The 24482-nt window shown below is 41.2% G+C and overlaps 1 protein-coding gene across 1 annotated transcript; it reads left to right on the top strand.

Annotated features, from left to right (window-relative positions):
- Nucleotides 1-16593: 16593 nt before the first annotated feature.
- On the top strand, nucleotides 16594-18988 carry LOC137613690 (amphoterin-induced protein 3). The gene is made up of 2 exons (XM_068343089.1): nucleotides 16594-16933; nucleotides 17305-18988. Exons 1-2 carry the CDS (start codon nucleotides 16904-16906, stop codon nucleotides 18721-18723), a joined length of 1449 nt encoding a protein of 482 aa, XP_068199190.1. The 5' UTR covers nucleotides 16594-16903; the 3' UTR covers nucleotides 18724-18988.
- The last annotated feature ends 5494 nt before the right edge of the window (nucleotides 18989-24482 follow it).

Raw genomic sequence — 24482 nt, 5'->3', positions numbered from 1 at the left:
CCTGTTCATCTCGACGGAGATGAAAAAGAAGCGAGACACTTTAAGTCGCTGTGATTTTTGTGTCTCATCATCTTCCTGCAAAAACATCTGTCAGATTATTACTATTATTATTTATGAATAAAGGATTTGACATTTCCTCGCCGTGGCGTAATGAGCTCCGTGATCTAACGCTTTCTATCGGGTTTTTTTGTTTTGTTCTGTTTTTATTCCCAGAACGTTTCTACATTTGAACACGACACACAAGAAAAAACAATCAGGCACCTGTGTTCACATTATAAACCTGCAAATAGGCTGATCTGGGTATGAAGATGTGATCACATGAAGTACATCACATGGAAAGAGAGAGAGAGACTATATAAAGGCATAATTATGGGATGTAATCCTTTATAGCTCCTTTGCATCAATGAATGAATGAATACTTTATAATAATCCCAAAGGGAAATTATCCAATGTAATGAAATCCTAATGCTCTCAAATACAACACACCTCCTCTGATCAGCTAAGTAATGTTATTGATTACCAGCAAATAGACCTTTTCACATGATGTCAAATCTGGTGTTGATATTGACTATAAATTTCAGTTAACATGTCTTAATCAAAGACGAGTCAGGCGCTCGGTACTGTATAAATAGATTTACCGCTTGTATTATACGGATCAATATTCTTCATTCATTGATGTTTGAATGGGAAATTAGGAACTCAAATACAATCAAATCAAAATGAAAAATGATAACATGTGGTACTTTTCAACAAAAGACTTCTATACGATAAATTACGCTCCATCAAACTGAAGCCATAAATCACAGCACTCGCAGGCAACGGCAGGAATGAAAGCATGCTTTCTTTTTAAGTGGAGGCTTACGATTGAACCTCAAGGCATTAGAGTCCATAAATCGCAGCATAAATTATTAACCCAAATCAGGTTTAATGTGCCAAAAGAACCCCCCAGTGGGCGAGCTAATGCAACTAGCAGGAAACAAGGAGAACAATTAAAATGACCAGTGTGGCCAGCGACGGGGCCCTCTTTATGTCGGAGCCAGACTGGAGAGCAGGAAAAAACATCATCCCGTCAGACGTCAGGGGCCATCAGGAGCCAGATCATAATAATCGAGAATTACGTTCATTTGAGAGTGGAAATATGCTGCTAGATTGGACCTTGAGGACAAAATTGATGAATGCTGCATCCTGATATGGTAGAAAGAGAGATGGAGGGAGAAAGAGAGAGAGGGAGGTCAGGGATGGAACATGCCTGATTCGCTCTCAGGATGCTTTTTAGAAAAGCACGTGTGTTCAGGCTCACAAGGTGGTAGAAGTGATTTGGAAAGTGCAGCAGAAGTAAAATGCGAACCATTAGCAGACGACCTCGGCAATCACAACGTGCCTGCAGGGTTGTGGGTATATCATGATCACGGGGCTGAGACCGAAAGCAAATAGAAATTCATTCCCTTCAGGGTCAGTAATTTTCTCCGCTGTTCATTCTGTAGTAAACATTTCTCAGCGTTTCATTAACGTGTTCAAGACTCCCTGGTGGTGAGCTGCAGTTCACTGAATGCCAAACATTTAAGGGGCATTCTTCCCCCTGAAAACACTGTATTATATGGTATTATTATATTCTATTAGTCTTTCTTATAAATCCAATTACAGACATGTAGAGGAAAAAAAAGACTGGGGCTCAAGAAGATTGGTTTCACTTAAAGAAGATTGAGCTGAAATCAACTTGCAGCACTGATGACATGTGACTGCTTACAACGTTTATCATTTAATTATTCATCATGTTTTCAGTGGAAAAAAAAAAAAGAGCCACGCTGTTTTGGGAGTCCCAATTTTCAAAAGTACCTTCTTACAGCATACAGAATTATCCCAATGCCTCCACTCTGTTTACAAGATGAGCGAAAACCGCAGCTGTTTATTGATATTCACACGTTCAAACATTGATGGAAATTTACTACTGCAAAAAAAAAAACACAAAAAACAACAACCAAAAAACCACATCTAATCAGTCGGTCGTCGCTTCTTCTTACTTACTATTCGAGCAATCGGCTTTAGTTCTACACTGGGGAGACGCTCCAGGACGCACTCTGATCTCTTCCTTTATCTGACAGAGAGGTGGGGGGGGGAAAGGGAGTGCATGAGATGAGCACTGAAGCTGTCTTATTAGTGCTTAACTCTCCTACTTAGGCTTCTAGATTGACAGAGCAAAAAAAAGAGAAATTGTTCGTGCTGGCTGTGCCATAAACACTGGCAGTGATAAATATCTGCTGTCACTTCCAACATGACTCACTTGTCTGAGTCTTAGTTTACTGCACACACACAGGAGGCTGGAGCGCCGCAGCCATACACTGCTGCTCGCTGGATCCTTATCAGATTACAGATAATAGATCCACTCTATAAAATATCTTACGTTACAAAGAGAGTGAGTTGAAGTGGAACGCAGCTCGGCAAAATATGTTTAGTAGTGAACGTATTTCTATAAAAGCTCACCAGCAGTGATGATGGGAAAGGGTGGTCTATTATGTTCCAGAGCATCCCTGCAGCAAAGACAGCTTTCATGTTCCTTCATCTCAGGATAGTTAAATATATGGAAAATATCAGCAGCAATAAAGAAAGGTACTTTAATTTTAACCAGCTGCATCAGTAGGGGTAGTAATGTTAGCAGTATGCTGTTATTATTTAAATTATTACATTAACTCTGTGTGTGTGTGTGTGTGTGTGTGTAGGACTCTACTGTACTTATACAAGTGTAACCTATTTATAGTGTTGCACACACTGCTGAGTAGTTAAATCTGAAACAATGCTTCATTTTTATATCCTCCTATATGTTTTTTAAGAGACATTTTTATACATGCAGAAGAAATAAAAAGCAAAATGCTGCCCTCCATACTAGAGTCGAGGAGGATAGTGTAAATTTCAAGCACCACATATTTGCAGTACTTGAGTAAATACAGTAGAGAAAATGCTCACAAAATCACAAAAGTAAATGTGAGGTAAAGGGAACTGTTGCAGGCTGAGAGGTGTGTTCTGTTCAGAGGAGGCTATAAATCTTTGTCATTTATATAAATCTCAAATAAAAGTGATTTGCGCCGTTACAAATTCACTGATTCCTTCTTCACAAGTCGCAGCTGTCGGCATTAATAACTGATAAATCAATCTGAATTGGTGCTTTTGTTCTTTGCATGTTCGTAAGATTTTCCTCCCACGGTTTAAATGAGATGGGGAGAATTTATGACTCTCAAAAAAATTACCCGTAGTTGGAAAAGTGACTTAATATGTGAACCTGAGATTTTTTTCTGTGACAACCTAACAGTCTGTCCGAGTTGGTTTCGTACCTCTAAACTGTGAAAGACTCCTCAAGGTTCCCAGATAAGAATGGGAACTTGTGAAAAATTAATGAATTTTGTGCGTTTCATTCATGCAGTAACAGTAACATCACTACTGACAAAGATTACTGCTCACATAAGACCAGGACAATTAGCATAAAGGTTTCGGGGATGGCAGAGGACAAAGTGTCATGATCATCAAAATCATCTATCTTATCTATCTCATGTGTATATATGTCCTATATATAAGATTTAAAAGCCACTAATAATGATTAACATTAATATTAGATAACCACATTCTCCTGGTTGCCAAACTGCCAAATATCCATTTAGCTACTTGTCATTTGTCACAGTTTTAAATTCTTTGGCAAAAGGCTCTTCAAGGCTCTTTTCCCAACACCCTTCATTATAATTCAGAATTAATTCATCAAAGCTGCAGACGTTGATCGGTGCAAGTGACAAAAGCTGAGCAAAGACTAAAATGAAAACCTGCTGAGAGTTTTTCTGAAAACTAGTCTGTAGAGGACTAGCTGCTGCTTTCAGCCCCGTATAAAAGACATGAGTGTTCTTTAATTAAATTTTGTTTCCTTGCAGTCATAAGTGTGATTAATCTATAATTTGTTGCAGAAAAACCAACCTATTTTTTTACGCTGAGTGACGTCTTAAATGTACCTCTGAGTAATTTCGACAAACTGCCTCCAATGAATGTCAGACTCACCAGCACTGAAGTAGGATTGTCAATACTGCGATGACATGCAGCGCGCACAAGCTGCTAAACAGACTGCAATGAAAATAAATAAATAAATCTTTACGAATCCTTGAACCTGCATGCAAGCGTTTCCTCTATTTGAATAATTCAAGCTGCAAAAAGGAAACGGCACAATGGCCCCCATAATCTAGCTGCTTTGAAAAGCTAATGTGAACGTACTCTCTCGGATACAGTAAGCCACTTTGTTTGTTAAAAACTCACCAAGTGGCAAAAAAACATCTGCTATCTCTGCAGTCTCGAGGGGGCTAGTTAATTTTAGAAAGATAATCTCCTGCAATATGCTGCAGGGATTAAGACATTAAAAGTCCCAGCATGGGGAAGATGTTGAGGCTTGTTTAGTCAAAACGCTGCAAGAAAAGTGGTCGATGTGTTTTTTAGGAATATAGAAACCCGTTGACTGATCACGCTGATCACCCTGGTAGATGAAAGAAAAGCAAACAGCGGTTGTTCAATGACATTTCTGTGTAATTTGCCACCCCCACCTCTGTCTGTGAGCCACAAGTGATGATGATGGTGGCGATGGCAGTTTATCTTTGCGGTAATAGCCCTGTCTGCTAGCGCTAGTGATCACCTGCAGGAGAGGAATGCCACACTGAAGCAGGGGGGAGAGGATGTCTCTGGCCTAATCAATTGCATTTGCATATGCAGGATAAAACTAATCCTCATCAGAGGGAGGCTCTCCACCTGAGGCTCGGCCTCATCCTTTTCCAAGCAATCTCTCTCTTTCTCCCTCTCTTATTAAACGATCCCTTGAGAATATTCACCTTGCCAGAAAGAACAATGTACGCTACAACACAATGTGCCGAGGGAGGGGTTCTAAAGGGATGTTGGGACTTTATGTATGAAAGTGTGATATGATGCAGAGTACACAAATCCCCACCAGGGCTGAGCTGAATACGGGACCTGCTATAATTCTGTTTGGGGTCTGAAAGTCGAGCAAAAACAGCGAGTTCCAGGTGAATAACAATGGGCGGATTTTTGCACGAATCAAGTTCAAAGTCTAGCCAGAGCGCTGCGAGCTCGGCCTGAAACCACCCGCCGCCGCCAAGGTTCTTAAACACCCCAGCTGGGGTTAACAGTCGGGGTCTTCCTGCTTGAATGCAACACGTAACACACAGGGCAGGAAAAAATACAACTAATGTGCTGCACCTGCAGCAACCTGAGGATGTAGAAGTCACGCCTCTGTTGGAGGGATTTGTGTCATATTAGAGTAATGCTGAGCAGAAAAGTACTGGCTTTTAAAAGAACCCCTTGAAGGCTGCGGAGAAGAAAAACCTCTTCCCTCCTCACGGACTCCTTTCTGTTTAAGATGAGAGCAATTTACACTTTCAGATAAATGCATTTTTTTTCCCCTTCATGCAGCAGCTGCTTAAAAAACAGGAGGCTTCGTAGGTGGGTGAGGCTGATAAGAAGACAGCTGGGTTTTTTATAGGGACTGGAAAAAGAAGGTGGCACTAATCATGAAGAGGGGGATTTCTCCCACACCGGTTCATTCTGGGATACGATGACCCACCTACGCCGCCACGTTTTCACGCCGTGCTTTTTTTTTTTTTTATCCCAACGTCTATCACGGGATGCTGTTGTGAACGCCTGTCCTGGCTGAGGGTGCATGAGAATCTCACTCTGTGTCTAATGGATTGCAGATCATTATCAGCTCTATACATAGAGAGTTCATCGCCATGACAGGGGATTACCTTGAAACACGTACTACTGTATATTCTTCAGTCGATGCTCTGCTCTAATCTAGCTGTTATTGGCTTGACTTGCATGGTTGAATCCAACCAGACACCCACGACGCTCGCAGTCATTTTTTCTGGCATGCTGGTTGGATGTGAAGCCTGGTTTGAAAGTCATTCACGAGACATACTATCATTATGAATTCACCTGTAAGGATGAGGGAAGAAGAAACTAGTGTTATTCTGCTTGGAAATTCACAGCATTGGTCAGAATCTCTGTAAATCAGATTGATGATCCATTTCCCTGCCCTGGGGCCACAGTAAATGTAAGGGCCTGAGATCCATCGGCGGTGCACAGAGACAGATGGGACCTTGTCTGCTGTGACCTTGCTGAGCTAATATTTATCACAGGCCTTGTCTATTGCCTCATCATTAAAGGTGTCGTGGCTATTAACGGTGAGGAAATACTTCAATGACACTCTTTTTCTTGGACAGGACACAATCTGGACGATGTGAAATCAAAGCGTGGTTTTTTGTTTTTTTTCAAGAAACATCAAAATTATACAGATTTTATCCTCTAAAAACAGGGGTGTCAAACTCATTTTTAGCGAGGGCAATATCAGCATAACAGCTGTCCTCAAAGGGCCAGATGTAACTAATAAATGTAACTCAATGTCATGTAAAATAAATGTAACTACCCTTTAATGTTTAATAACTTTGAATTTATTACTTCTTCGAGTTACAAACATTAAAGTTGCACAAAAAAGATATGTTTCTCTGTTCTAACATAAATCCTTTTTATTTATCAGGTTATTAAACACACAGAACTCCATCAATCAAGGATCAAACTATCAATGAATAAAGAAAGATAACATCAAATACAAGTTATGACATTAAACGTTTTTGTCAGAGTTAAAAGGGCTGAATTACTGCATTGTGGGAAATGTAGTTTTAATCAAAGCACGCTTTCAACCTTTTTTTTTTTGGACAGTCTGATCTTCTATGCTCTCGCGGGCCACATAAAATGATGTGGAGGGCCACATTTGGCCCCCGGGCCTTGAGTTTGACACATGTACTCTAAAACATTAAAAAACTCATCACAATAGTAAGTTTGGTGTTTCATCTGATAATATAAGTAAATATAACTTTATTCTAGCAGGATGAGACGCCATGAAAATAATCAAGAATATCGGTGATAACATTTCATTATTTTGTTGCTTTCACTGGTTTTGTCTTCAAGAAATGTTTTACTTTATATTCCTTTATGATTCAGGAACTGTTTGATTTTATATTCCTTTAAAGCATCTCTATGTCATCCATTTAAATAAATGTTTGCAAATTATCATCTTTTACGAATTAATGTAAAACAATTGTGATTAAGCTCATGGCCCGCTCATTAAAGCCATATTCAACAAATAATCGGAGCTCTTTGTTACTTCCAAAGCAAAATAAACACTACCAGCAGCTGCAGCGCCATATTAAATAAATGGGGCACTACGACTTGGCATTTCTTATAAATTACTCACAGAAAATAAGCTTATCAGCAAGCCTGACTCTTACCGCTACAAATATGGAAACAGAACGACTTTTGGCATTTTGACTGCAGATTAGTTTGAAATATTGAGGCGAGTAACAGTCAGCTGTTAGACTAACAGCTGTGTGTGTGCCCAGAGTGTGTGTGACCTGTGCTGCATCTTCTACAGCAGAAACTACAGATGTGACCAAATCGACCAGTGGATCACACAGATCTCTAAAAGTTCTTACCATTATCTTGGTATGTAATGACACACTCAACCCTCCTGACTCTGTCTGTTATGCATCTAAAAATAAACTCATTATCTCATTTGGATCAGCCATGTGTTTCCAGATGAAGCTGTTTGCCATGATGGCAGCACCTCAGACTGTTCAGACTGAAGAAAACAGTCGAACCTCCAAACAAATGAGCCTCAGGAGGAAAACCGGGGGTCAGTATTGAAATGACCTCGCAAGAAGTTGTTGAACACGTTCATATTTATGTCTGGAGTTAGTTTAGTTAAGTTAAAAGAATGGAACATTCTGCTTTTTGACAACTTTGTATGTGTTAATGTAAGACTAGGTTTAAATTGGCAGTTGCGTAGTATTCCTGGAGCTGCTGCTCTTCTGAAGACAAAACCATAGTCAGTATTTCTTCTATATTAGCAAGTGCAAGAAGACGTACTGAATAATTAAAGAACTGTGAAACTATTTTCTCCAATTGTTTGAATGAAAAACTTTAGCTGGAAAAATTCTGAATTTTTTTGCAGTTCTGGCTGAAACTCAAACCATATTATATTAAACATATGTTATACAATGGATATTATTCTTATTCTTCTTATTCTTACTAACTTTCGTGCATGTTGCATTCATACCATGCTATTTAATTAACGATTAATAAACAGTAAGAAATTGAGAAATAAAGATAAATTCCATCACTTTAAGATCAGCTTTGCATCAGAAAGTCAAAAAATAAGGTTTGTAAAAAAATCTAAACATTAAGGTACACCTAGAGAATTTATTCTTGTTAATATAGATAGATAGATAGATAGATATACTTTATTAATCCCGGAGGAAATTGCATATGTCTGTCAAATTTGCCTTGCTGTGCATGGAAGCTACATTTTCAAGACAATCCATGAATTTACTCAACATTTCTTTATTGTTGAGTCAGTTTTTTGCTGTTTTGAGGAATTTCCAGCCTCAAAAATCCACTGATGTTCAAAATGAATTACAACGTTGGAGTCAAACCAAGAAATATGGCCGAGGAAGCGATCCAGAGGGTCACTGTTACTCATAGATAACCAGAAAGAGAGCGATAAGGAAATAATCACAACAGAGAGGTGAAGGCCGACCGCAATGACGGATGGGCTTCCAATTTTATTTAGTGCGGTCGATCTCACTTTATCCAAACCAAAACTCTCCGTCTGATACGTCCCGACTTACACAGACAGTTCAGTCTCTTCTAACCTTTCTGCTGCTTTCAAGCTTTGTGTAGAATAAAGCAAAAAAAACCCCAAAAAAACAACAACCTGCCGCAAGCCCAAATTCCCTTATCTACAGTTTCTTATCTCATTAGCTTTGGCCTAGGATGAGCGTTGCTGCTTTATGATGGAGGAAAATAATCTATTGAAATATGAGATAATTTTGAATCGACTTTATCAGCAAAGCAATTTAAATTTTGATAATGAAGAACACTTTAAGTCCCCCCCCTAGTGCCCTTGTACAACAGTAAACAGCGGGTGGTAATCATTGTGTAATCACTCAAACAACAGCGCACATCCAAATCCCCGAGCCTGCAGCCGTCCTCCAGGCAGCCCGGCCCCTGATATTTGCCAGGCTTATGATTTGTTCCGGGATCCAAGCAATAAGTAAAGCCTCCTCACGGCCTTGCAGCCAGATTGAATTGCGCAAACATGTTGCACCTGGTGCAGCTACGCCCGGGCGAGTGGAGTGGAGCAGCAACACTGTTTGCATCCACTATCTGATGGCTGCAACCTTATTGAAAATCTCATAATGATATTTGGTGAGCTTAATGGCGGCCCTCTGCAGGCTACAATCAGTCTCACACAATCCTGCTCCCCCCCCCACACGCACACACACACACACATAGCCTTCAGCATCTCCTCTTCCTTTTCTTCATCTTCTTCTTTCACAGCGTGCGACTGACAAACAGCAGCGTGATATACGGCCGTCTCGCATTGTCGTTGCACTCATTTGTCTTTTTGCACTCTGCTTTTAAATAGAGTTATCATCTTCATTAGATAATCAGCGAGAGGCGCTGCAGGTGGGGGTCCACTTGAATTCATTGTGTGGGCTCTTTATTCTGCAACAGAGCAGTGAGGATGACACCGCTAAGGATTCCGTTCCCCCATTTAAGGATACTTCAGCATCTGTGGAAAATTGTTATAGTGACAGAGGTTCACATATGGATAATTGGAGGAAAGTGGGTTTTTTTTAGTCATTACACCCCAGATAGTGGATGTAGGATGTCCATAGGTGCTGAATGTTAAGAGCTCCTCTTCAACATGAAGGTGTTATGATGCCTTTTGCCCACAGGAAGCGTTAAAGTCTCATTTTATGTTTTCTAATGGACTCATACTCTCTTTAAAGGAAGACATGAAGCTACATCTTAGCCCGAATTTGCATTATCTAACCTCTAGAGCAGACCGTTTACTAGTTTATCCCAAGGGGTGAAGAATACATCACGTTCACTAACGTAGCTAGAAGCTTTCTGTTCACATTGGCATTCACGTTGTGGCACATTTGCAATAATTAACAGAGCTAACTTGTTTATTGTGATAAATAATGGAGTAGAAGTAGCTTTACTGAGCCTCACACTAAATTGCACTCATTATCAGACTTTTGCAAATGCAGTAACACAGACTGCTAAGCATGACGGCGGAAGGTCATTGTGATCATTAGATAATTCAGCTGGAGAGTGATTACGGCATCTTCTAATAAGACTGATTGCTAATGAGTGGTGGAAGAGTGACACCTCCTCCTGCATGGAGTCTGATTGCAAATATGAATTCATTCATTCATTCATTTCTGAGCTGAATGGCAATCCAAACACAACTTAATGGGTTTTTAGAAAAGTTAGATGATAAATAACTGTCTTGAAATAATCATGATTGGATATTTAATTGGTTTATTCTGTTTATTTTATCCCACGATAAGATAAATTTAATTATAGTGTAATAACACCAAAACATCTTATGAAGAAAAAGAGCTATTTATCGTAAAGTCATCTTTATGTTATGATTTTTCTTTTATTGTAATTTCATTGATAAAAAAGTCAGACGTATTTGTTCATCTGTCCCCCTGTTGAGCAAACTGGGTGGGGTCTTGGATCCTCATGTGGTTTGTGTATCTTTATCTTAAATGATACATATTTATTAATAGTTAATATTTTCACATTTTGAATATATTCTTTGCTCATTTGTTTTGTCCATTCAGAAGATTATGCTTCTTTTTTATTGATCATTTCTTGTATTTGCGTTGCTTCCAAATGGTCTGCTAGGAATTTACTCGCTGTTGCATATTTTAGCCACAAGGCAGCAGTGTTCAGTGAAGGCTATTAAGTAAATACATGATGTTCTATTCTGCTGTTTTTGGGGGTGTCTGAAGGTGGCTTGGGACTGATTTTTAAAATAGTAGATGAAAAAATGCACATAACGTGTGAAGATATTCTTGTGTACGTACTTTTAAAGTATATTATTAAAGTAAGATGGGGCAGTTGTGGTGGATTTGGCGCAGGTTGGAAAATGTTGCAAGACCAGAAGCTATCTTCAGCTTTTAAAAGCATTTAAGGGAATTGTTGTTGTGACATGGAAATACCTGTAAATACTGTAGGCATTCCACATTATTTAATCTATAAATCTGAAGTATCTGGACTCTCCAGTCAGTCAGAAGTGAAGAAGCCTCTCGGATTAGAGGTGAAACGTCTTCATCCTACCAGAAGAATTCCAGCTGATTTGTTTTTGCTCTTCTTGATTATTTTTAACCTACTCTTTGTGTATTCATGACAACAGATGCGCTGCAAGGACCCCGGTAATTGTGGTCCGTGTGACATCCCCTTTGTGCCCTACACGATAATCAATGGAGCTGACGAGGTGCTACATGAGATCTATTGTTGCTTTACTGTTTCAAACAAATGGAACGTTGTAATGGAACATTATTTTTGACTCACTTTTTACAATGTCCAACCTTTTTTGGAATCTGGTTTGTAATTGTGACAGACCTAATACCAACCCCGACTTGAAATAAATGCTTAAGGCCCAACAATGAAGAATTATCCTCTGGTTGAAAAAGGCAAAGATTAGAAAAAAGGAGAGGAATGTTTTTCCTTCTCTAGACCCAATTAATCACCTCACACCCTCCAGTGATTGGTCCTGTGAATGTTTGGAGAGGCCACACCAGTGGATTAAAATTCCTGGCTGTATGTTATGTAATTAAAAATATTTATTCTCCATGAAAAGCAGTGAAATGCTACTTAGAAGCTGATGCATTCGCATAAACATTAAAATATTATCATCTAAACTATCATTACAGATGACATTGAGTAATGCGCATTTATTTTTTGCTATTTTAAATATTTATGCTGATAATACATCTACTTGGGTAGAATTTAGCAACACTTTCACTCTTTGTAAAGGTTACAGCTACTTTTTCCACCCCTGGGCTAAAAGTAAAGCTGTCAGATTCATGAGTTGCTCCTTTTTAGACAGACTTTTAGAAAAGATGGCCCTCATTTCCATGCACTGAGCATCAAAATGAAAGGTATATTTTTAAAATGATACAAATTCAGTCATGCGGTACTTGAACCAGAGGGCAAAGATTGGAATGGTTCCAGTACAACAACTCTCCATTTTGCTAGCTCCACCAATCCAATACCGCTACGATTAAAGCCGGTCCATTTTATTGATTGAAGAGGAAAGAGAGAAAAGCCCAAACCCTTACATGCTTCAATCTCTGCTTCTCCATCTAGAGAAATAAAGAGGAAAGCCTCCCTTCGCCGTGTCCATGCGGTTAATGTGAAGCTGGGCTCTCCTGTTGCACTCGGCGACTCCGGCCATGCTCGGTTACATCATCTCATCACCTGGGAAAGTATTGGTGTTTAGAGTTCCAGAGAAAGGAGCCACAAGTAAAATTGAGTTACCAGTTCAGAGATGGTTTCATTTGCCAGAGAAGGGCCCCAGAGATCCCTGATGGAAATGCTAACTGCTCATCAACCTTCACATCCCCAGGTGTCCGTCTGAGCACCAACGTGGTGACGTGGCTCAGGTGGTGCAGACATCTGGCTGCAGGATCTCATCGCTCTGTGGAGTTCAGCGACATCAACCCGATCGATGCTGGGTGCAGCTCTCTTTCTTTGTAAGATAACATTCTGTAAAAACGTGCACAGATCATAAAATAACAGGAAACTGATTGCACTTGTTGATTCTTTGAATTTCATGCAGTAGGTTAATTGTCTGCATTCATGGCCGCATCATAAGTCAATAATTAGTTCATGACTGTGATTTATATCAAATCCTGATTATTATGTGCTGTAATACTTATAGATTTGATTGATTTTTTTTCTAAGATAGATAAATCCACCATAAGTGATCTGCGGAGAGGGAGAGGCTGGAGCCTTATAGCTCACGCCCTGTCTGCCTCTGGTGATAACCACAGGGTAGGAAATGATAGGCGCAGAGGAGGAAAAAGTAATCCTGGGAGATAAGAACTGAGGCGGATGAAGCAAAGGAGAGGAGCAAAGGAGAGGAGCAGTGGATGTGAGCAGAAGGAGAAAGAAACTAGAGGGACCGATTGGCTGAGCAAAAAAAAAAGGAGGACAAAATATGAGATCAATGAAAGGAAGAAAAAGAAGATGACATAAATGGGTGAAAACAGGAAAGAGATGAGAGGACAACAGATAAAATAACAGACAGCCTGCCACCCCACAGTCACACAATTTACTATGTTCTGGCCCATAATGTTTTATAGCACAATCACTGATAGCACAGTAGTGAGTGGTGATCTCATTTCACAACCCATATCCTTCAATAATGTGAACACAAAGGGAGAAGCGGAGCCATTAGCAGCGTCCAGCGCTCATCCACCGCTACTCATGCATAATTGGCTTCTATGGAAAAAAAAAAGAATGAAAGGGTAAACAGCAAGCAATCATATTAACTCCTGTGAGTCCTAATTGAAATCCGTTAACAATCAGTGCAGATGATGGAGATGGTGGAAGCAACGCGGGGATGTGCAGGAGCTCAAGCCCGTGTTCCTGCCTGCTGATCTCTCTCTGTTCTGACGCACATAAACACCTGGACCTGCTTACTAGGCAGGAGTTGAGCTGTGCTGGATTCTCAGTAACAGAAAAACACAGCAGTAAAACATCGGAGCTTATAAGTGCCTGGTTGCTTTTTTTTTTTTTACCCCAGATATTTCTTTAGAATCCGTCTGAGTCACATTATTTACAGAAACTGCAACTGATTTAGGTAATGGAAAACACTGAGGACAGGATTTCCCAGATAATTTCTTTTTCCCACAGACTACAGACGTGTGATGTGGTCACTCCAAACTGATATTATATATAGTCATTAAATTAATGGAAATAAATAACATCCATTTCAAAATCAGGTGAATCATTAAAAAACACTCGGTTTGACACACGTCTTATCTCCTTTGTGTAGTTTGACCACCAAACTGCAGTAACTTTTTAATTCTATTCTACATATTTTTAACTTTTCACAAGACTTTTTCCTTTGTGTTCTGACAGGAACCTTCAGTCTGACTGTATGACACAGTGTCTGAAACAGTTCAACTCACTGTAAACAGGTTGTCAAGTTGTATTCTGCAAGCAGGCAGAACACAAACTAATTCCTCCATTTGACAACATATTTAACACACTTTTTAATCGTTTTGATGGGATGATTTGTAAAAAAACAAAAAAGCTGCAGCTACTTGCTGGTTTTTTTTTTACCCTCAGCTCTTCTCTCTATTTACTAGGATTCATGTTTGCTGAAAACTTCAATCGATTCATTTTGTTAATTAGTTTTTTGCATAATCCTAAAAATAGACAGACAAACCAAACAATCATAAAAACCTTAAAAAACACACACAAAAACCCAGACCCTAAAAACACAAACAGCGTGTGTGTTTAGTTAATTATGTGTGTCTGCATTCCATACAATGTCAAAGGACCCTATTTTCTTTATTTGCTTGTACTTTTCTATGTTGCGTATTGATTTTTTTTTCTCTATTTTTCTTTTGATAGAACTTTTAAATTGATTTGCATTATATTTTCCTTTATGGATTTGTATTGTATAGATATTAAAGATAAGGGGGAAAAAAGAGAGTGCATTAGTCCAATTGAATCTTAAACCACTAGATGGTGTTCTTGTCTCTTCACATTTATACTTTAGTGCACCATAGATACCAAATGCATTAAACAGAGGAGAGTGGAGACAGATAAAGGTGTCACATAAAGGTGTCACATAGAGAAACACTCCAGGTGTAATGTAGAAGTGCGTCTGCAGCCATCAGGTTTTTTCTCTCGTGTCCAAACATGCACACAGACGTTAATGCGGAGCGTGACATTGTGTATTTTGACTACTATATGAATCTGTTCTCAAGTACGGTTCTGCATTCATACATACCACTACTGTATTAATCTATATTTTCTTCTATCACCTGAGAATAGAAAGCTTCATACCGACTTTAAATGAACGTCACTTCTGCTCAAGGCAAAGATAAGAGCGCACATTTCCCATCGCTGTTGTGTGTTCTTTTCCCTTTTTTTTCTCCTTTATCCTCTGCAGCAGATGGTAAAGAGAAAATTGCTTTCTGCCGGGGGCAGGATGCATCAGGGTCAAGGTTTAACCCTCGAGGTCTGCTCTGAACCTGGACCATTTGACAGAACTATTTTGCATACGTTAAGTCCGACCAAATACATCCAGGAAAAGATGGTTGACACAAAGATACGGGTGAAAGGACCGTTTTTACAGAATAGCAGGAGCCTCTCAGGCTGGGAAAGTGAAAACTAAAAACGATGTGACACGGGTTTGTATGTGGCAGTTAAATGTGCATCACGTGTGCAAAAAAGGATATGTTTAATCACATTATGGGGGTGGATATTGTAGTCTATTGATGTTATTTAATCTGTTTTACAGTTAAGCTTATTTTAGTGAAGTTAATACCAGTTTTATGTTATATCAGCAACATTTTAAATTCTGGAGAAAGATTTCTTCTCTTTAAAACAAAATTACATTTACAGGAAAACACTTTTGAGTCTGATGTAAACCACTCACATCTGCAGGAACCCTTTTCGAAATGTACATGTATGAGTGCAGATTTCTTGCATGCATGCAAGATAGAGTGAAAATCCTCAATCCTGTTCTTAAACACCTGAGGAAAAACATTTTAAAGGGGGTGTAGTGTGACACTCACTGCATTCCTATTCAGTTTGCTGAATCCTTCCTCAGATGGACTTTGCTTTGACTCCGACAAGTAGAACCTACCCAGGAAGCCCCGAATCCACGTGGAATTGGAATTGTGCCTGTGTGGATTGAGTGAGTGAGTGAGTGAGTGAGTGAGTGAGTGAGTGAGTGAGTGAGTGGGAGTCAATCAAAGCCCCAAGCACTCATGGGAGGGGCGGTGGCGGTGGATGGTGGATGGGGTGGGGGGGTTAGCAATGAGAAGGTGGCTGCTGGAAGGCAGAGCTAATTCACTGTGACAGAAATCAGAGCTGTCAGGGAGCACCGTGACCGAGCAGCACAGACAGTATATATCTATTCAAACCGAGAGCCGATGGGGAGCAGGGATGCCTGGGGGTGGGGGCTCAGAGAGAAAGGATGGAATGTACTGTAGTGATTAAGGCACTTGGAGACGAAGACTTGTGTGTCAAAGTGAGACAATGTGTGCGTGTCTACCGTACAACAGAGCAAGTGTTAAAACACAAACGACATGATGAGAAGATTTAGTGTTCAGGTGAGAGAAAAGAAAAGATTAAACATGGATGTTAAACCAATACGGCAAAAGATGAAGGATGAGCATGAGGGGTCCATTTATCGGTTTATAATACATTAATGGGATACTGAGAATGACGGAATATAGGAGAAAGATGGACTGAGAGTAGGAAAGGAAACCACCAGCATCATTACTTAATGATGAGAGAGGGAGACATGGGGCTGATCTCTAAACGACACATAGAAGGAGGAGGGGATTGTGGGAGATTAAGTGAGCTCTGCACTGTTTGCTGTTCACTGAAAGCACTGCAGGATTTTTTTTTTTTTTTGTTGAGCAGGATTCTCATTTGGGACGAGGACGACGTGGACGGATCTGAAACTTGGGAGTGAAAAATCCTTTTTCATTGAACAACACAGGATGTTTCGAGATAAAAGGATCCGACGGCGTTGTGGCGGGGAGATGTTGGTGAGAGGAAACTTCCAAAGAGGAAACACGTCGTACAGCTGGCGTCTTATATGTGATCACTAGGCTTTTTACTTTTAGTTTTCTTGTTTTGAAATTGGAAAAAAAAAAAAAAAAGAAGGGGATTTTTCAAATTTTTCCATCCTCAAAAGTCACCAGTGAGAAAATACCCATGAAGATATCTCTGATTATGTTTAACGGCACGTCTGATGTTACCTGCAAGGAAAGGTGGATTTAAGGTGAGCTATCTCCTTTTGTCCTCATCGCTCTAAAAAAAACAACTTGTAATGTGATTAAAAGTTCTGACTAATTAGACAATGATTTTTAGCTAAGGTACATTTCAAAAGCAATAAATCTATCAATATGAGAATTAAAAAAAATATTTCAAATTTTCCCTGTGTGGTCATTTAATTCAACAGAAACCTATTTTATTTGTCTGGAGGCAAAAAAGGTGTCGCCATAAGATGTGAACTATTTTGCAGTTTGTGCCACAGATATTGTGCATTGATTTCACCCTGTGGTCATGTTACGTGTCGACTGGATGATATTTGGTCGCAGGATATTTGCTGTTAATACTTTCTCATTTCTCATTTGATTCTTGTCCGACCAGGGACCGCTGGCGGAACCAAGAAACGTCTTTAGAAACATGACCGGTGGACTGGATGCAGGTTTCCTCCTGGCGCTGCTCTGTCTCATCCGTGGATCAGAACACGCCTGTCCATCCGTGTGCCTCTGCGTGTCCGACACGGTGAGCTGCAGCTCCGGCGGTCTGGGCAGGCTGCCTCGGTCCCTTCCCGCCTTCTCCGCCACCCTCGACGTCAGCCACAACCATCTGTCCTGGCTCGGCCCGGGAATCTTCAACAAGATGCCGTTTCTGGAAAACCTCAAAGTGTCCCACAACCAGCTGAGATCTCTGGGTCACGGCGTGTTTCTGAACGCGTCTAGCCTCAGGCTGCTCGACTTGTCTTCCAATAAACTGCAAGTGGTGGAGCCGCACTACTTCCAGGGGCTGTGGCGGCTGCAGGAGCTCCTCTTGTTCAATAATAGGATCACGCAGGTGGAGGCCGGCACGCTGATCGGTCTCAGCAGCTTAAAAAAGGCCTACTTCAGCCTCAACCAGATCACACAATTCCCATTCTTCTCCATCCGGGACCACAGCCATCCGTTTCTGACCATGTTAGACCTCTCCTCCAACCGTCTGACCCGACTGCCGTGGGAGGACGTGAAAGCTCTTCCGGGTTTGGTGCAGAGAGGCCTCTACCTCCATAATAACTCCCTCATCTGTGACTGCTCCATGTACAGCGTGTTCTGGCACTGGAGTCTGAGGGCTTACAACTCGCTCAAGGACTTCACGGACGATCACACCTGCAGCATCTCCGGGGATCAACGTTCATCCGTCCGATTCCTGCGACAAAACCGATTCTTCCTCAACTGCACGGTGGAGACGGCGGTGTCGCAGCCGGTGACCGTGTTCCTCTCCAGCGTATCGGTTTCAGCGGGAGATAAAGTGAGTCTGGACTGCCAAACGCCCCTGAGGGGTGCAGAACTCTCATTTACGTGGCTCTCCCCCAGCAAGGGGTACATCACCCAAACCGGCACCAACGACACGCTAATTAGCCTGCTGGCTGACGGTACCCTGGAGATCCAAGCGGCCAAGGTCAACGACTCGGGCCTGTACGTGTGCACGGCTCTGGACGTGAAGCAGTCGCTGAACGCGACCCGTGAAGTGAACGTGACGGTGCTGCTGCCCGCGCTCGAGCCGTTCAACACGGGTTACACCACCTTGTTGGGCTGCTTGGTGTCCATGATCGCCATCCTCATGTACCTCTACCTGACGCCGTGTCGATGCAGATGCTGCAAACAACCCAAACCTCCCATTGTCCCTGCTGTGACCTATGACCCCGGCACTTTAACTACCGTAATCTCCCCTTATTGTAGAAACCAGCACAAAATCCAAACCAACAAGCATGTAGCGTTCATGCAGCCGGCGATAAGTGAAGAAGAAGCGGATCAGCTACCCGAGAGTTGACGGTGTAGATGTTCTTTTTTGGGAGGGTGGAAACAAGCTGCTCGTTCTGGAATGAACTGGGGGACAACATCAAAAGTGTGTCATGTCGAAATCTCTTATCTGTCATCTGAGGTTTCAACCTGAGTACCGACACCACTAAATAACAGCAGAAATATCAACACCGGAAGTCAGCTAATAACTGTGTGAGCTTATATTCTCACTGGACCAGACAATGAACTTGGGGGCTTTTTCACATAACCTGTCAAAGGATTTAAAGTCCTAGAAAAAGTTCCTTATCAACAGACTGCAGAAGTAAAGTTGTATCAGTCATAAAATGTATTTGAAAATTGTGCAACCTGTAAATATGTTTCCTCTGGGCCTAATAAACTATTTAATTGCTTTGGAACCGGGTTACGTGCTCTGCCTTTTGGTTTAGAAAGTCACTTTAAAAAAAACAAAAATCCATCCCCTACTATCAAATAAAAATGGGAACTGAGATTCAACAAGAAAAGCAAAACTAGTTTTTTTGTATGGATACCGTGGCCTTCTGCAAATATTTAACAGTCTTATCTAACAGAAAACAGAGCGTGTCCAGCGGCGATCCTCAATACATATGCATATCTCGCATAAACCTGTTACATTAATCTGCCAGCAAAGAACAATGACTCTCTATCTATACGCTCGGCTTATCTGACAAACAGTGAAGTGCAGAAATCAGGAGTGTCAACAACTCGAATACAAACAGCAGTTGGCCTTTTTTTTTGCTTAAAACACTGTGAGGCAAACACAGCCACAAAATGTAAATTTAAAGTGACAAATAATTCCGTCGCTCAGATTCAAAATGGTTTAGATTCTTCTAACGTGTTTCACCTAATAGAAATACATTCTACAAGAGCACCAATGAAAGATGTTGGAAAACTTAAAGAAACAAACAAATAGCAGCAGCGGCAGGAACGAATCACATTCTTTTTTGCTTCCATAATGTTTTTTGAATTTCTATTTTAATCGCAATGCACTTGGGGAAGAATAACAAATGCTTCCAGATGGAATAGGATTAGGTGTAATCCTTTTGTATAATGTAAGAGAGAAGTTGTCGAGCTAGGATGTCAGAGGAGGGGACTTTGATTATTTTTTTACATAATTCATTAAGACTTGACTGTTTCTCAAGCGACTGATGTTCCTTGTGTGAGTTGAACGTAATTTCACTGACAAAAAAAAAAAAGTGGACGTTCATAATCAAACCAGCAGCAGAGCACGAAAGTGGGACAAGAGCTCTTTGACAGCGCTTTCATCACTATTAAACTCACAGGGATTAAGAACAAAAAAATCTCTCAGAATGAGACCACTGTATTGTGATGCACCACTCTGTTTTAATCACGCTGCTACAGACTCGATGCGTTTAGTAAAAAATTTAAACGCTTTTAAAAACGGTCAGAAACGTTCAGTTCCTTAAATAAAAATTGCACAACGCGCCGCTCTGTTCCCAAATGATGTAACCCCTCGTAACAGAATCTGTCAGGACCCATTGTTGAACAAGAGACTGTGCTAAAGGTTTTACATGGTCTGATGAGCTGAGGTTAGCTTTTGTCAGATAAGGATAAAAAAAACTAAACTAAAAAAACAAACTGGGTGCATTGTCAATTTCACTTCTTTTAAATCCCTCTAATCTGATTCTGCTCTCCGACACACAGATGAGTTGGGATTTATTGTTTCGTATATGATTAGCAGACAAGTTACCACAGAGAGGACATGATGTAAGGGTTTATTATAGGGCATTCTAATATTACAAGAGGGTCCACTGGTGACAATGATTATGTAAGCACACCACTGATTTATTGGGTCGACCTCGGCGCGTAAGCGGTGTGTCGGAGGAAGAATGAGTCGAGATCATATCTCTCTGCCATTTGGTATCCAGCGTTTTATTTTCACCTTGTGACAGCAAGTACTTCACTGATAATGGGAGGCTTCGGCGGCGCATTCTTAAAAAAATAAAAGGGTGTTAAAAGCACTCCATTGAATTGTCACACATTCCTAAACGTTTAAACATGAGGAGAAAGAGGGAAATTTAGTTTGCTGAAATGAATTAATGCTCTTTGTTTCCTTTTTGCTCCAGCATTCACGCGTGAATAGACTGATCAGTGCAGGTAATTACAAATGAATGCGAGAATTTTTCCAGCTTCACAGAGAGATGCATGGTTGTTTGTCTATCTGTAAATTCTTTTTTGAATTCTGAACACACACTAACAAATTAGCCAGACATAAATGAAGGACCCCTTGATGCTTTAAAAAGGAATGGCCTTCTCCTAAAGCAACACACTCCATCAGGCTTTGATTAAAGTATGTACTTCTATTTCCAGTTTAATTGTTTTCCCCCAGTTTGGCCGAGCTCGGAGGGATGCAGAATAATTTTATTGGAGAATCTAATTACTGTGAAAGGAGAGTTTCACTCTGAATAGCGCGGAGCTGAATTGCATTCGCCAGGTTGAAGGCAGCTTTTTCTGTCAACAGGGTCTATTACTGAAGCGTCGAAACAGTTGTCAGGTTGAAGTGGAGGCATCCAGCTGTGACAGATTTATTCACATCTTTGGGAAGCCGCTACGCCCCCCACTGCATTCAGACTCATTTGAGGCCTGATTGTTGCCAAACTGACAAAACCTCATCATTTCATTCCAGTTGGACTCTTTACCTGGAATAAATGCCAGAGAGACACATACAGGTTTAGTGCTGGAACAGTCCACCAACCGCTATATTATACCGTTGACCTTTTCTTAAAGCGGGAGGCGGTTAGCTTACTAAAAAAGACTAAATTAATGTGGACTGCCACATAGCAGACAACAGGCTGTGCATCATGCCTCCACGCTGGAGATAAATGCAGGCCCCCGTTCTGTGATTCCAAGGCAGACTGAAGCAACTGGATGGTGGCCATATCAGACAGGATTGTGGTCTTTGCGTTGCACAACGACTGCCTCATTAATCAAACAATTATACTTCATTAGTAAAAAAAAAAAAAAAAAAGCATGTGCTTTAAAACATCATGAACTGAAAAACGGCGTGCCAGAAGCAGCATCTCTGGGGGAGGATTGGAGAATAAAATGGAGCGGGATATTATGAGATCTGACAAGCCCCCAGCTTTGAGTTTAATACTGTTGCTCATAGCAACATTTTTCTGCAGCTTCCTCTGTTGTCTTTATCCGTCCGGCGTTCAGCTGCCGTCTCCGACGAGTTTTATTGTATCGTGTGGTAATTGTGCTTCTTTTGTTATTTGTCACACTTGTCCACTAAAAAGGCAACAATGAACTGTGATGAAAGATAGTTTTATTACTGCTATTAAAAAAAGCTTGCCATGAAATACAGTATACACACACACACACACTATATATATATATAATCTCTTATAGTGTCAATGATGCTCTGTAATGATCTTTATGGTACATTTTAGTCAAACTGGCAGTGATGGGAACTTCAGACAGTTCTCCACTTTTAGTCCAGACGAAAGTCCTGGAAACCAGGATGTGTCTCACACATGTGAATGCAGAATAATACAGAAGAATAATTCACATATATTTCAAAGGCAGGCATGCAGGTAAGGAGGAGTTGGAGGATTTTACACTCAGTTTAAATTTTAAAAAATTACTTGTGACTTTTAAAACCTTCATTAGATTAATGCCTTTTTTATTGGGGTGGGTTGGTTAAACCATCGAGTTTTGACTTGGGTTAAATTTAATTAAGGTATTATTGCTATTCCTTTATGTCTTTTTAGACTCAAGAAACCACTCACAACTCAGTCATGTGTGACCTTTATGTGAAGACCTGCCCTGTAAAGATGAAGCTGCTTTGCGTCCACTGAGCGTTCTTCCAGCTCAATCCTCGCTTGTATCTTCACATTCCTGTAAAGGTCAATAAACGATACACCCCAAAAACACCCTTCAGCATCCCAAGATCATGTCGCTCATCAATGTGGCACTGAAGATGAAGATTAGGCCCACAGTGCAACCTGCATCAAGGTGGAACAGCGCCCTCTGGTGTTCATCTATCAATAACGCACTAGGATCCAGAAGACAACATTTATCCTCATGGTGGAAAGATTCAGGGGAAAATACACTCAGCCTCCATCTCAAAATAGTTCTGAGGGATATATTTGTTCTCTCCCATCGGTATCAAGCTCATCTTCACTTTTCTGGAAAGTCGTGGGTTAAATCTACGGGTCAGAACCAAGAAGAAGGTTCAAACATTTTCAAATCAAGCAGAAGTTGGTCCAGTTAAACAGTGCAGGCAGTAAAAAGGTTTTGTGTGAAGCGTGAATTGTTCTTGAGGTCGTCCTCGTCCTCTCATCACAGCAGCACGGCGGCGCAGCGGTAACGCTGTCGCCTCACAGCCAGGAGGTCTGGGGTTCAAACCCCACTGAGGGCCTCACTGTGAGGAGTTTGCATGTTCTCCACGTGTCTGGTGGTTCCAAAAACATGCGCATAGCTGAGTTAAAAGGGATCATAGGTGTGAAGGAGGGTGTGAGGACACACCTGGGGGGGGGGGTCATTGTAGTGGGGAATTGGTTCTAAACCTGGTTACAGAAACATTTTGGTGGTTTCCTCCACCCGTGAACCCCATGAATACAAGTTCCAAACCAAATCACTGCAGCTGAAGGTTTAGCTCAGAGAGATGAGAGGAGGAACTCAGAGCTGAGGTTGTGGGTTCAAATCCTGCCCCTCCCATCATTTTTCAGGTTGTTTCCTGAATGACGAAGACAAATACGCCTGGACAAAAGGTTTGAGCGTGAAGGAATCGGTAGTGTGGTGGGTTAGCCCGTAACCAAGAGCCCTCGGTGTCACATTCATGTCCCAACCCAGCGCTGCAGGTTCTGGATCAAACTGTGTCTCGCAGTAACGAGGCCCGGGGGGGGCCGTGTCCCCTCCGCGGTGTTGGAGCTATAGAAAGAGGGGGTTATGGAGCCCTGAACAAGAAACGGCTAACCTTTTGCTGCTGTCATGAGCATTAATTAATTATTTGGGGATAGGTGACCACTGCTGCCGCCAGGCGTCTAGCGTTCCGATGTCGTCAGGTTTGTAGGTAATAGTAGGATCAAGTTTGTGGGAAGAAGAACCTGTAATGTGATCAATAAACACTGATGAACCAGAAGCTGCTGATATTTTACTATCATGAACGTGAAGTAACGTCTACTAGTAAACTGAATGAACAGGATGCAGAACACTGGTTATTATTGATTTCATAAATAAAGAACCCTCTCTGGGATCTTCACAGAGAAAAAGGCCTTGGACATGAACTTCCTGTTGGACGTGAACTTCCTGTTGGACGTGAACTTCCTGTTGGACGTGAACTTCCTGTTGGACGTGAACTTCCTGTTGGACGTGAACTTCCTGTTGGACGTGAACTTCCTGTTGGACTGACCGACCCTTCTGTCGGTCCAGGAGGCTCTTAGACTCTGTCTGCAGCTCTCTCTCAACTTCTCTGTGAAAACCACAAAGCAAACAAGTTAATGTGGAGGCGGGCCGCATCCGGCCCGCGGGACTCAGTTTGGGGACCACTGCTCTACATGACCCACCAGTTCCAGGATGGATCGCTGTTACGACCCCGCTCGTTAAAAAGAGTTGTAACAAGAAGAAACCGATGTGAAAGGGTTAACGTAGAAACATTTAATAAACCAGAGATTATTTTAAATCCCTGGACGGGTAAAGGTTTACAAAATGAACAAAAGGGCCAAAGGATGAAGACGACCGCTGAATCCGTCTGTAAATTACAAGTGAAAACTAAAGTAATCTAATTAC

The sequence above is a fragment of the Antennarius striatus genome, chromosome 2, assembly GCF_040054535.1.
Source record: "Antennarius striatus isolate MH-2024 chromosome 2, ASM4005453v1, whole genome shotgun sequence".
In the NCBI taxonomy this organism is placed as follows: domain Eukaryota; kingdom Metazoa; phylum Chordata; class Actinopteri; order Lophiiformes; family Antennariidae; genus Antennarius; species Antennarius striatus.
The sequence above is the reverse complement of the archived record's forward strand: the minus strand, read 5'-3'. Positions and strand labels throughout refer to the sequence as shown.

Coding starts and splice junctions, on each gene's coding strand:
- LOC137613690 (XM_068343089.1), top strand. CDS start 16,904: ATGTTACCTGCAAGGAAAGGTGGATTTAAG. Junction 16,934..17,304: donor CAAGGAAAGGTGGATTTAAG/GTGAGCTATCTC, acceptor TTGTCCGACCAG/GGACCGCTGGCGGAACCAAG.